Source organism: Canis lupus, chromosome 13 (genome assembly GCF_011100685.1).
Source record: "Canis lupus familiaris isolate Mischka breed German Shepherd chromosome 13, alternate assembly UU_Cfam_GSD_1.0, whole genome shotgun sequence".
Classification (NCBI taxonomy): Eukaryota; Metazoa; Chordata; class Mammalia; order Carnivora; family Canidae; genus Canis; species Canis lupus.
This window is the reverse complement of record NC_049234.1, coordinates 44,987,389-44,999,545: the sequence shown is the minus strand read 5'-3', so window position 1 is coordinate 44,999,545 and position 12,157 is coordinate 44,987,389. Positions and strand designations below refer to the sequence as shown.

At 54.9% G+C, this 12,157-nt stretch overlaps 2 protein-coding genes across 2 annotated transcripts; both read right to left on the bottom strand.

Moving 5' to 3' along the window:
- Window positions 1-1,836: 1,836 nt before the first annotated feature.
- On the bottom strand, window positions 1,837-6,538 carry ZAR1 (zygote arrest 1). Its single transcript, XM_038555076.1, has 5 exons — window positions 6,495-6,538; window positions 4,673-5,576; window positions 3,424-3,666; window positions 3,070-3,144; window positions 1,837-1,989 (listed from the first exon to the last, which is right to left on the bottom strand). Exons 1-5 carry the CDS (start codon window positions 6,536-6,538, stop codon window positions 1,846-1,848), a joined length of 1,410 nt encoding a protein of 469 aa, XP_038411004.1. The 3' UTR covers window positions 1,837-1,845.
- Window positions 6,247-11,891, bottom strand: SLC10A4 (solute carrier family 10 member 4). The gene is made up of 3 exons (XM_038555075.1): window positions 11,398-11,891; window positions 10,631-10,841; window positions 6,247-7,144 (listed from the first exon to the last, which is right to left on the bottom strand). Exons 1-3 carry the CDS (start codon window positions 11,889-11,891, stop codon window positions 6,632-6,634), a joined length of 1,218 nt encoding a protein of 405 aa, XP_038411003.1. The 3' UTR covers window positions 6,247-6,631.
- Window positions 11,892-12,157: the final 266 nt, after the last annotated feature.

Below are 12,157 nucleotides of genomic sequence, written 5' to 3'. Positions count from 1 at the left end.
GCAAGTCTCCGTACTGGTTTACAGGCGTCCACTGTGATTATTTCCTCTTAAAGGTCAATCTGTTGGCATCCCACTGCAGCTTTAAAACCTTTCAGTGAATTGCGAGGACAAATACCAGTCCTCCCAGTTTCACTCACCGTCATGCCCACCCCTGTCCCTCGCATTTTCTACTACTGTAGTTTCCTTCCGGTTTGCTCTACCACTGGGCCTTTGCACATGTTACCTTGGTCTGAAAAGTTTCTTCTCCTCCTAATTCAACTTACCCAAACTTCAGGTTAGCCCACGTGTTATTTTTCAGGCAAGCCTTCCCTGACCTCAGGTTTAGACTTGATCCCCTATTACAAGCACCTACATATATGTAGCCTGTATTAATATTACGTGACAAACTCCCAAGTTTTTAAATGCAGAAAATACCGGCCATCTACTCACTACACTGGAAGCTCCATAAGGGTAGAGGCCATGACTGTGTTTTTCCTCGAAGCACGAGGCTGACTCAAGTGATAGCTTCCACACCTCCATCAGCAGCACCCCGGGGTGCTTGTTAAAATGCCTCACTCCCAGATGGTGATTCAGAAGAGCGAGGGGCCCCGGAATCTTTTTACAAGCACCTTCCTTGGTTCATGTGGATGCAGAGAGGATTTCCCCTTGCTCTAAGGGGTCTAGAGACTTCAAAGTCACTTTAGGTTGTTTTATTCCTTACATTTTTTTTTTTATTCCTTACATTTTTAAAAAAATTTTATTTATTTATTCATAGAGACACAGAGAGAGGCAGAGACACAGGCAGAGGGAGAAGCAGGCTCCGTGCAGGGAGCCCGACATGGGACTCGATCCCGGGACCCCAGGATCACTCCCCTGGCTAAAGGCAGCGCTAAACCGCTGGGCCACCGGGGCTGCCCCCTTACATTTCCTACACCCATGCATCCAAGAGGTTACCGGACAGCTCCGTATGCTACCCTCCAAGGTCGTAAGGGTTAACCTTAAGGGGCAGATTAGACAAGGAGCCGTACTGAACACCTGGCTTGTTACTTAGTTTCTGTAACCTTTAAGCCAATAACCCTCAACCATCATTAAAAGCTTGAGGCTCTAGACAAAATGCCATCCCCAAGCAGGGGGGCTCATGGGTGCAGGGCCTTAGGATTCTCTCGAGAGTCGAGGAAGCTAGCAGGCACAGCTAGGAGAATTCCCAGGTTAGTTCGCAGCTGCAGAACTGCACAAAAACCCAGCCTAAGCAGGTTAACTAACTTGAGAGCTTTACGTTTAGGAGACCGATTTGAGGTACCACCTGAAGGGCAGGTGATTCAGTTAGCAGCTCAGAGAAGGTGCCCTAAGCCAGTCCCCACCTCGACCCTCTGTGATTGTGATCAACCAGGCCGTGCGGTTCACAGCCTCCAGCCCCAGGTGCCAGCCACTTGCGGCAACCGGACCCCAAAGCCCAAGCTCACACACCCTGCTCTGCTCACACACCAAGGCCGGCTCTGCCTCCACTACCCACCCCCAAGAGTGCTTGCTACTTAATGGTCACGTGGCTTCTCATTCACTCACTATCTGGCTCGTAGGCTTCAGCCCTACAGCCCCACGTGAGCAGAAAACCTCACACGTGGGAGGCCCGTTCAGTGACAGACCCAGGCTGTTAGTGTAAGAGCAGCTCTCCTGAACCTAAAGAAAGGTCATGCAATTTGTCCATTGTTCTTGCAGTACTTTTATTTGAAGGCTTTGTCAAAACTACAGCCTTTCACGAAGTATTCTGAGAAGGGAGAGGCAGAAAGGAGGAGCATGGGAGAAAGCTAACGTGTCTGCTCTACTAGCTCACGTTCGGGTTTTTTTTTTTTTTTTTTAAACATTCATTTAAATGATATATTTGAAGCTGAAAGTGCTGTCACAGGATAGGCGTTTGCCTTTGCATCTCCCACACAAATCTTGACGATGGGGCCTTTTGGGGTCAACGTGGCGGAGTTTTACTGTGCAGGAGCATCTAGTCTGTTTACAGCTCTGCAAAACCAAAGTGAGAAGCACATAAACCAGTGGGGACGTCCTCAAAGTTCTAGTCCAGATACTTACCGAATGATGCATGCTAAGCAAGGCCCTGTGCTACTCAATCCTGTTCCACGTGCACCCCTTCCGGCAAGGATAGGGTAGGAACAGAGGGTGCTTAAAGCCAGGCAGTCGTGCTCCCATGTGGCACGGGATTCAGACTTGTGTTGTGAAACAAACTTCACAAGGATCTAAAAGGAAAGCGCTTTCTGTACTTGAAGGGTGGAGAAGAAACAAGCAGGGGAGAGGAGTGGGACCAGGAGAGAGCTGCGGATCCAGCCTAGCCTCGGTGGCTGACCTTGTCCCCCAGCCCCCCACACCTGCTGCAAGTGACCTTAAACACAGAAAGCAAAGCAGCAACCACTGAGCCAAGAGCAGAAGGGTTAAGGCATCCCACTTTCGAACCTGACCCCACTCTGCCCTCAGTAAGGGACTCCACCGGTTTCCCCTCCTTGGGCCCTCTCCCCTGACCCTGGGCGGCAAGGCTTCCAGCGTCACCTTGAGGGAGGTGCATGGCTGTGCGCCCACAGGCTAGTGGCCTCTGTCCCTAGGTCATCAAAACCCCTCAAGCACCTAGCGGGGCTTTGTTGGTAGTTAGCCAGCAGGCTTTGCTCGTTAGCCCCGTAAAGCCGGCCAGCTTAAATTCACCTTAAAGCCAACCTTCCACCCTTTGGCGAGCACCCTTGGGAGACCAACTGTCACACCCCGGGCTCATACTAAGCATTTGGGCCAAACAGGCAACCTCATGCCCCGAGAGAAGTATCCCGGGTTTGACTTGCTTTCTCCCATTAGACGGAGGACCAGCTAAGGCAAACTCCTTCCACATCGCAGGGAGAGGCAGCGGGGTCTCAGGAGGTTAACAGGACCAAGATGTGCAAGGATAGGAGGAGACAAGACCCCAAGGCCCGGCTTCCCCACAGCAAAGCAAAGGCTGTGTCACGGGGAACCCCACCTCCCCGAGGATGCATTCAACAAATGCCACCCAAACCCTCTCCCAACTACCCCCCTTCAAACACAACACGAGTGTATGTGACTTACTTGGCAGGTGATATCCTCCACCCGGTAAGGGTTATAAGACTTCTGGCAAGTTCTGCAGAACTGCTTGAAATACACCTGTGGGAAGAGAGGGAAACCGTTAGAGCATGGGACGCCTGGGTGGCTGCCTTGGCCAGGATGGGATCCCGCAGTCTTGGGATCGAGTCCCGCATCGGGCTCCCTGCATGGAGCCTGCTTCTCCCTCGGCCCCTCTGTGTGGGTCTCATGGATAAACAGAGGTCTTTAAAAGGCCAAAAAAAAAAAAAAAAAAAAAGAAAGAAAAGAAAAAGAAAAGGTAAAGCAAAACTCCTCCGGACACTTAGGTCGGGAAGGTGCCAATTCCACGGGGTCTCTTACCTTGTTGGTGCCCTGCACGCACCACACGTAGGCACTTTCCCATCGGATGTTGCAGTCCTTGCAGTGGTAATAGCCGTACTTCTGCTCTAAGAACTGGACAAAACCAGACGAGTCACCAGGGTTTAGCTCCTGGGACCCCTGAGTCCCCTTCATCTCACAGGCTGGGAGGGGTCCATCTGCTACTTCAATTGGCCGCTTCGTTCCAGCTCCTGGAGAAAAGCGGGCTCGAGGCCCAGCTCGCCCCTACGGGCCGGTCACTGGGGGACCAGGTGGCTCAGCCGAGCGAGCGCAGAGGCCAGGAGGAGCCTGAAGCGCGGAGGTTCGGATTCGCTCGCTTCTCGCGCCGCTGGGTCGGTTTCCAAGCAGTGCGAGGAGCCCGGGAGGCCCATGAACCAGAATCCACGTTTCACGCGGGCGGGCGGGCGGACGGACAGACGGACCGACAGACGGACCGACACGCCGGCTTCTGGCGGCCCCGACCCCCTCCTCCGTCGTTCCCTCCCCCCCGCGGCCCCCCTCAGGGCAGACCCCGCAGGGCAGACCCCGCAGGAGGCCGTCGGCGCCAGCAAGTGACCGGCGTGACCCGGGCCTCGGCACCTGCCGCGCTCAGCCGCCCCCCACCCCCTCCCCGTACGGGGCTCCCCGGGGGCGGGGCCGGCGGAGGCCCTGCAGGGGCTGCCAGGAGCGGCGTCGCGGGTCCGGGCGAGGGTCAGCACCTCGGGAGCCGTCCCGCCACCGGGTCCCCGCAGGTGGGGCCGCGGGACGCCCGCCCCCGCCCCCGCCTGTGTGGCCGCCGCAGCGTTCACCCGGCAGCGTGCGGGGCCGGGACCCAGGCGGGCGGCGCAGGGCTGCGGAAGGAAGGCCGCCGTCGGGGAGCGGGAGGGGAGGGGAGGGGAGGGGGACCCCTGGAGCGCAGCCCCCGCGGGGAGGGGGGAGGCGGAGGGGGAGGGGGCCTCCCCCCCAGTAGGGCAGCAGGCGGAGAGGGGAGGGGGAGGGGGACCCCCTAGAGCACAGCCCCCGCGGGGAGGGAGGGGAGAGGGCGGGGCCCCGGAGCAGGGCCGCCGGCGGGGAGGGGAGGGGGAGGGGAGGGGGAGGGGAGGGGGGGAGGGGAGGGGAGGGGGAGGGGAGGGGGGAGGGGAGGGGAGGGGGAGGGGAGGGGGGGAGGGGAGGGGAGGGGGAGGGGAGGGGAGGGGCGGGGTCCCCCCGGAGCAGAGCCCCCCGCGCCGGTTCCCGCGCCGCCGGGCCTCACCTGGAAGCGCGGCCGCTCGGTGGCGGGCTCGGGGCTCCGCGGCGACGACCTCGGGCCCTCGGCGTCCGGGGCCGCCTGGCCTCCCCCGGCCTCCTCTCCGGGCCGCGGGGGCGCCTTCCTCGCCGAGTCCCCCTCCTCCTCCTCCTCGTCCTCGTCCTCCTGGTCCTCCGCGCCGTCGGGCGGGTGCGGGCAGGTGGGCAGGGGCCGGGAGGCCACGGACGAGTACACGGCGGCGGTGCGCGGGGGCCGCGGGGGGCGCGGGGGGCGGCCCTGCTCCGGCTGCGGGGACGACGAGGCGCCCCCCGCGCCCCCCAGGCCGGGCCCGGCCGGGACACCGGGGTCGCGGGCCCCGCGCGGCAGGCGGCTCCGCCCGAGCGAGCACTGCACCGACGCGTCGCGGCGCGGGTTCACCTGCACGGCCGCGTCCCTGCTGCCGGCGCCGCGAGGCCGCGGGCTCACCTGCGACAGGAGGGCCACGAGCTGCGCCCGCTGGTAGCCGTCGAGGCCCGCGGCGGCCGGGAGCTGCCCGCAGCCGGGGAAGGACGGCGACGGGGACGGGGACGCGCGGGGGGCGCACGCCGGGTACCCGCAGCCCGCCATCCGCCACGCTTCCCCGGCCGAGGCCGCCCCCGAGGCCGCCCCAAATACCCCAGGGCCCCGGGCGGGAGCCGATTGGCGGGGACGCTCGCCCGCCCGCCCGCCGCGGGGGCCTCCAGCCCCGGGCAATCTCCGCGATTGGCCCGCCAGGTGCAACCCAGGTGCAACCCAGGTGCCCCCCAGGTGCTCCGCAGACGCGGGGCACGCGGGGGGAGGGGGCGGCGCCGCCGGGAAGCCCGCCGCGGGCAGCGAGGGGCTGCGGGGGCCCCCGGAGCCGCTTCGGGGCTGGTGCCCGCGAGCTCGGACTCTAGTTCACGGACCCCGGAGCCGCCCCGGAAGGCGACCCTCGGCGCCCGGCGGAACCCGGGACAGCCCTCGGCTAAAGGTTTTCTCCCCGGGAGCGCGGCCTCGCCTCCCCACTCCCTCCTCCACCCCACTCCCTTCCCCACTCCCACCCCTCCCCCACTCCTCCCCTACCCACTCCTCCTCCCCCTCCTCCATTCCCTCCTCCACCCTCTCCCTTACCCGCTCCTCCTCCCCACCCCTTCCCCCACTCCCACCCCCACCCCCAGTGAATAGCAGGAGCTAATGATGTCTATTGTTCTCCTCGGAGGTGGAGAGCACTACAAATTTTCCTAACCAAATTATCCCTCCAAAAGATCATTGATTTGCAGTGTGTCTACCTAAATCCAGAAACCAAGTCAGCCCCCAGCTGAGAAGAAAATGCCTCCTTTCCCAGAAAAATGTTAGCGGTCCATTACTAATAGATACCAAATATACATTAAGGTTGGTGTTTTTTTTGTTTTTTTGTTTTTTCTGATTGGATACAGGATTGACAATAAAATACTGTTATTTCATTGGTTAACTGTGTTGGGAGTTTTTGAATACAGATCAGAATTCAATACTGTCAGGTATTCATAAATTGAGCAAGCACTTTTTTTACGACCATTACATTAAACTTAATTTTGCTTTACAAAAAAAAAAAAAAAAAAAAAAGCTTGTTTTTACTCGTATGAGCTAGTGCACCAAAATTCTACATTTCCGAGACCCTGTTTTCTAAGAGTTCACAGATCTGAAGCAGTCATAGAAATCGGTGATGGTAAAAACCAAAGAGCACATTTAACATGTTCAGGCTCCACGATGAACAATCCCAGGTGCAAGTTATATAATGAGATTGATCTGTAATTTGTGAAAACGCTTGGTTGATACACCAATGCACCCTTACACTGGGAAGATCACAATTGTGACACGTAGGATAATGTGAACCATTTGTCATCCTTTACGTAAACCAGATTCACTACCACAGACCATAAATACGTAGCAATATGTCAGCAAGACAGAAGCTCCTCCGTAACTCCGCGTTCAGAGGGAAGTCTGAGTGGTTTCCATCATGATGAAATTATCGGCTTTCACCGTGCCGTAGGAAGTATCTGCCATTTCCTCTTCTTTTAGTTTCTTATAAGAAATATCTGTATCTTCGTCTTCATCTAGAGGATCTCGCTTGTGCAATATTTCACTACCGTACACTTTATATATTAAAACCAAAATCCCTGCTTCTGCAGACTGGAAGAGGGCATAAAGCAAGGGAAACATGTACATACTCCCTATTAGTCTCGGTGGAAAGGCCAGCTTCAGAATGGCAGTGCAGAGCTGCACATTCTGACTCCCCGTTTCCAGGCAGACAGTCCTCTTGCAGTTGGGTGGGAGACGGAAGAGAGTAGCCAAGCCATAGCCGGAGGCGTAGCCTGCCAAAGGCATAAAAATTGCTATCACGTAAACACTTGCAGGAATACTGGCCAGCAGTTCAGGTCCTAACATAGTGCCAGTCATTATGAAAAGGACCACCAGCGTCACTAGCAGAGACCACAGGGAAACCTGGTAATAGAAAATGGACAGACCGTCAGAAGTAGGAGAGCTGAAAGGGAATTGAGGCCAGCGAATCCTGGGCTCTCGGAAGAAGACACCCATCTGGTCTCCCCTCCCACACGATGAAGAAGATCCTTGCCATAAGCAGTCTTTGACAGAGAACTTCTGCGGATGGGATGGGTACGTCACCTCTTCCGGAGTCCAGGCCCGGGCTGGACAGTTCTAATTGTTTGGAGGCCTGTCCTTACGTCTAGTGACAGTCTGCCTTCCCTAACAACTAGCCATTATCTTGGATAGACCCCCAGAAGCAGCACAGGCCAGACTCCTGTTTAAAAAACAGAAAGGAGGGATCCCTGGGTGGCGCAGCGGTTTGGCGCCTGCCTTTGGCCCAGGGCGCGATCCTGGAGACCCAGGATCGAATCCCACATCGGGCTCCCGGTGCATGGAGCCTGCTTCTCCCTCTGCCTGTGTCTCTGCCTCTCTCTCTCTCTCTCTCTGTGATGATCATAAATAAATTAAAAAAATAAATAAAAAAATAAAAATAAAAAACAGAAAGGAAGGGGCAGCTCCCTGCATTGGGCCTGTTTCTCCCTCTGCCTGTCCCCCCCCCCCCTCTCTCTCTCTCTGTGTGTGTGTGTCTCTATGAATAAATAAAATCTTAAAAAAAAAAAAAAAAAGAAAGGAAGGGGCACCTGGGTGGCTCAGTCCGTTGAGCATCTGACTCTTGATTGCAGCTCAGGTCATGATCTCAGGGATTGAGGCCTACAGTGGCACCTGCTTGGGCTTCTCCCTCTCCCTCTGCCCCGCCCCCCTTTCTCTCTAAACAAACAAACAACAGGGGGAGAAGGCTACTCTTCCTCAGGCTGAGGGTCTCCAGACTTTCGCAGATCTCTGTGGTGGGAGTCCTGACTGTTGTGAACATGTGTTCAATTTATGAATGTACTTCCTAAAAACAGCAGTTAGAATGGGGCCCAACCCCCAGGTGCGCAAATGAACATTACCTTCCCTGAACAGGACCCCACGTTTTCCATAAGAAATTAGTTCTGGTTTTATGGGTGAGATCAAAAGCTATTAAAAATGTATGAAACTTACTATGTGATATTTTCAGACTTCACAATACTTTGTATCAGAAAGAGCAATATTGAAACAATGACCAACTCTGAGATTATGTGAGTGAAAAGTGTGATCAGAGGATGTGAGGAATTCTTTGCAATTCTGAACACCCTCTTTTTCATCTGTTCATGAGAAACCTACCATTTATAAAATCTCTAATGATGCGTAGGAATTCTGACATTCAATAGATGGATTTTAGATAGAGCACAACTGACTCAAACAAGACATTGCATCATCTTGATGTCTGACAGGTACGTCTCACTCATTCAAGTAAGACAAACTGAAAATGGTAATGTGGAAACCTAAAAATTCCTCTCCTACTTCTCCTTCAGATTAGTAGTTAGTTAGTTTTTTTTCTGTTTTGTCCCATCTTTTTTTAATGGGAGTGGGGGTGTGGGTGGGGAGGTGTCTGTGAAGGAAGCCAGAGATCCAGAAGAACAATTTAAGTGTTGCTTCTGGTTTGCTGGATATCTAGGGGAAACCCCTTTGGAGTCTGTGGGATTGGCATATACTTTATACTCTTTGAGAAATGACTTAAAAGTTATCTGGGCTGGTCAAAAAGTCTGCTAGAGGGTGCCGAAATTATTACGTAAAGTCCTCATGCTACAAAGGTGCAATGGGCAGAAACCAAACAAACCATTATAAATCAAAACCCTTTTTAGGTTCTCTACACCCAACGAAGGGCTTGAACTCATGACCCGGAAATCAAGAGTTGCATGCTCTACTGACTAAGCCAGCCAGCCCCCACCCCCTGAAGCTTTTCTTATATTAAAATATGTGTCCACATCAAAAGCTTTGACAGGAAATCTGATTCTTTATTGTAAAAATAATGGCCCCGAAGTTTCTTTTGAACAATTTTAAATCATTTGGTGATTTGGGGGTGAACATCGACATTGAATAATCATTTTAAAGTGTTTGCAGATGTGTCAGAAAGCATACTTTATGAGTGTCCTGGTTAAGGAGTAGGACTAGATTCACCTTAAATTCAAAGTTAGCCAATCTTACCAGTTATCTATTACTTAAATATACTTAATCTGTTTTTAGCATGGGAATAGCTATTTGATTGATTTTCTCTTAGAATTCCTACGGTCTTATAGTATTAGCTTAATAGTATTAGCTTAATGATTAAGCTTAATAAGTCCTTAATGCATTTCAAGATGATTGGCAGGTATATTATACATATATGTATATTTATATGCACATATACATTTATTACATCCAAAATACATGTTTATTATAGAGTACAGTTTTTTAGTCAAAATTGGATATATGTGTATAAAAGAACTCTTAATTTTTCATATTAATAAAAGTTAGCTCCCCTGAATAATCAGATTTTAGATTTATTATTTATGTAAAATTTATTTAATTAATCTAAGTAAAACACAAAAGATTACGTCTTCTTAAATCTACATAATTGAAACATTGGAGAAATCCATTTCACTTATCTAAATGAATTTGCCTGTGCATTAGCAGTGATTACTTACGTATTTTGTCTGAATAACTTCCTAAAATAAGAGTCCTATTCGTGGTTTACTCTTATTACTGTTTTGGAGTTTTCAAAGACAGCTTAGTTGACAATTATTTAAATATTTTTTTCTCCAGTCAACTATTACAAATTCTCTACTCCTCAACAAGCACCAATATAAAAAAAATAATCATAAAGCAATACTGGAAATAGTGCACAAAATAATAGGAATTCTCAGCCTTTCACTAGCTTTAGAAACCAGATGCAATACTGCAATGGGGAAGGAAAAAGAAACACACCGATTTAGGAATGGTAATACATTCTGCATTATTTATCCAGGGCCCAATCTTATTTTGTGCTTTAAAGCCAATATTTTGTGTATTCTATTGCCTTAATGTGATTTTTCAATTGCTTTTGGTCTGATTAGTGTCCACTTATTTTTAGAAAGTTAATAAAACATTTTAAAGGAAACTTCTACAGAGTTTCTCAAAGTTGGAGTTCCACTTTTTAAAACCATAGTAATGCATTTCTAAAACACAGGACAAATTCAATTCATATAATTTTTTTCACATGCTCTGATTTTTAGTAATGCACAATTTGCTGGTGGAAAATACGTCACCGATTAATAGCACTGTCCTCTCTTTCCCCTGTGATAGGTTTCCTCCCCTGAATACGAATAGTTCTCCTGGGCTATTTTTCATTAAGCCATGTCTTAATCAAAGCTACGAGTTTTTGAAATTCCGAGAGATAAAGGTCATCCTTGCGGCGCAAACTTTTTTTCCAAGTTTACCCACGCAAAGGCGGCCGAGTTTCCTTCCTTATCTCCCTTTCCCACACTTCTTAGCATTTCAGCAAGGGGTCGGAGGCCAAGGGCTCTCTAAAGAGGTTAAAGTCCACAGAAGGAAGAGTGAGCTCACCTTCACGATGTAGTCCGCCACCCGGTGGTACCGGTACCGAATGAAGACGCCCAGGCCGATGGGGATGAGAGTGCTGCAGAGGGTCAGGGTCACGGCCCCGAGCGGGAGTAACTGCACCAGGGGGGTGTCAATCCAAGCCCGGCTGTAGACCCACAGGCACAGGGGCATCAAGACTAGGGCCAGAAGCGTGGAGGAGATGGTCATGATGATGCTGCAGAAAAGGGGACGCACAGAACTCAGAGTGGGCCGCGCGCCCAGGGGCTCCCCGCACGCCGGCTAAGCCGGCTCCCGCACGTCGGGCGGAGGAGAGAGAAAGAGACGGCAAGCCTGCGGCTTGGAGCGTGCGGGGACCCGGCGCATCCGAGGGAGGTGGGTGCCCAGAGAGCTGCACCCGTGCGCCCCACTGGAGCACGAACCCCGGGGGTGCGGCGGGGGGCATCTGAGGGCTGTCGGCCCGCCCGTGTCAGCCTACCGAGCTGGCCGCAGCCCGGATGATGCCCAGGGCGAGGAGCAGCTGGTTTTCGTTTCCAGTCCGCCAAGGCACGCTCCCGGACAGGCTGCCGCGCACCGCTCGCGGACCCAACTCCACCGCATCGTCCCCGGGTGCGGTCACGGTCTCCGCCGCGGCCCGCGGCTCTTGCACCCCCGGCGAGACCTCGGGCTGCGCGGTGGCCTTTGCGCTGCAGGGGGGCGGTCGGGGGCCGCCAGGGCGCTGGGTGCCCCCCTCCCCGCCTTCGCCCCAGCCCGGCGCGCCCGCGGAGCCGTACCTGAGGTTCATGTCGCCGTCCACCAGCAGGGACATGAGGTTGGAGAGGCTGCCGCCGGGGCAGCAGCCGCACAGCAGCAGGGCCACGGCGGCCACCTCGTCGAGCGCGCAGGCCCGCGCCAGCAGGAAGGCCAGCAGCGGCAGGAGGCCGAACTGGCACAGCGCGGCGAGCAGCGCGCCCACGGGCCGGCGGACGTGCTGGGCGAAGCGGCCCGCGTCCACCGTGCAGCCCAGGCCCAGCATGGTGATGCACAGGGCGGCGCCCACGAACACGTTCAGCCCGTGGCTCAGCGGCGTGTCCCAGAACGGGGTCTGCGGGTGCGCCCAGGGCTGCGGGAACGGCGCCGGGCCGAGGGTGGCCGCGCCGCCGGCCGGGGGCGCGGGGCTGGGCGCGGGGCGCGGCGCGCCGGGGCTGGGCGCGGGGCTGGGCGCCCCCGGGGTGGGCGCGGGCGTGGGCGCGCCGGGGCGCAGCGTGGCGTTGGCGGGGCCGTCCATGGCGCCTCTGCGGGTCCGCGCGTCCGTCCGCCCGCCCGTCCGTCCGTCCGTCCCGGCGCGGGCTGCGCGGCGCTGACGTCTGGGCGGCGGGGGGTCCCGGGAGCGCAGCCCCCTCCCCCGCGGGAGCCCCGTGGCCGCGCCCCCCGCGCCCCGCAGGCCCCGCCCCGCCGCCCGGGCCCGCCTTTCCAGCCGCAGTAAGTGGTTCTGCGCGAGTGTAGCCGCGGGCGGAACAAAGACCTGACAAAGGACGAGGAGGCGAGCGACGC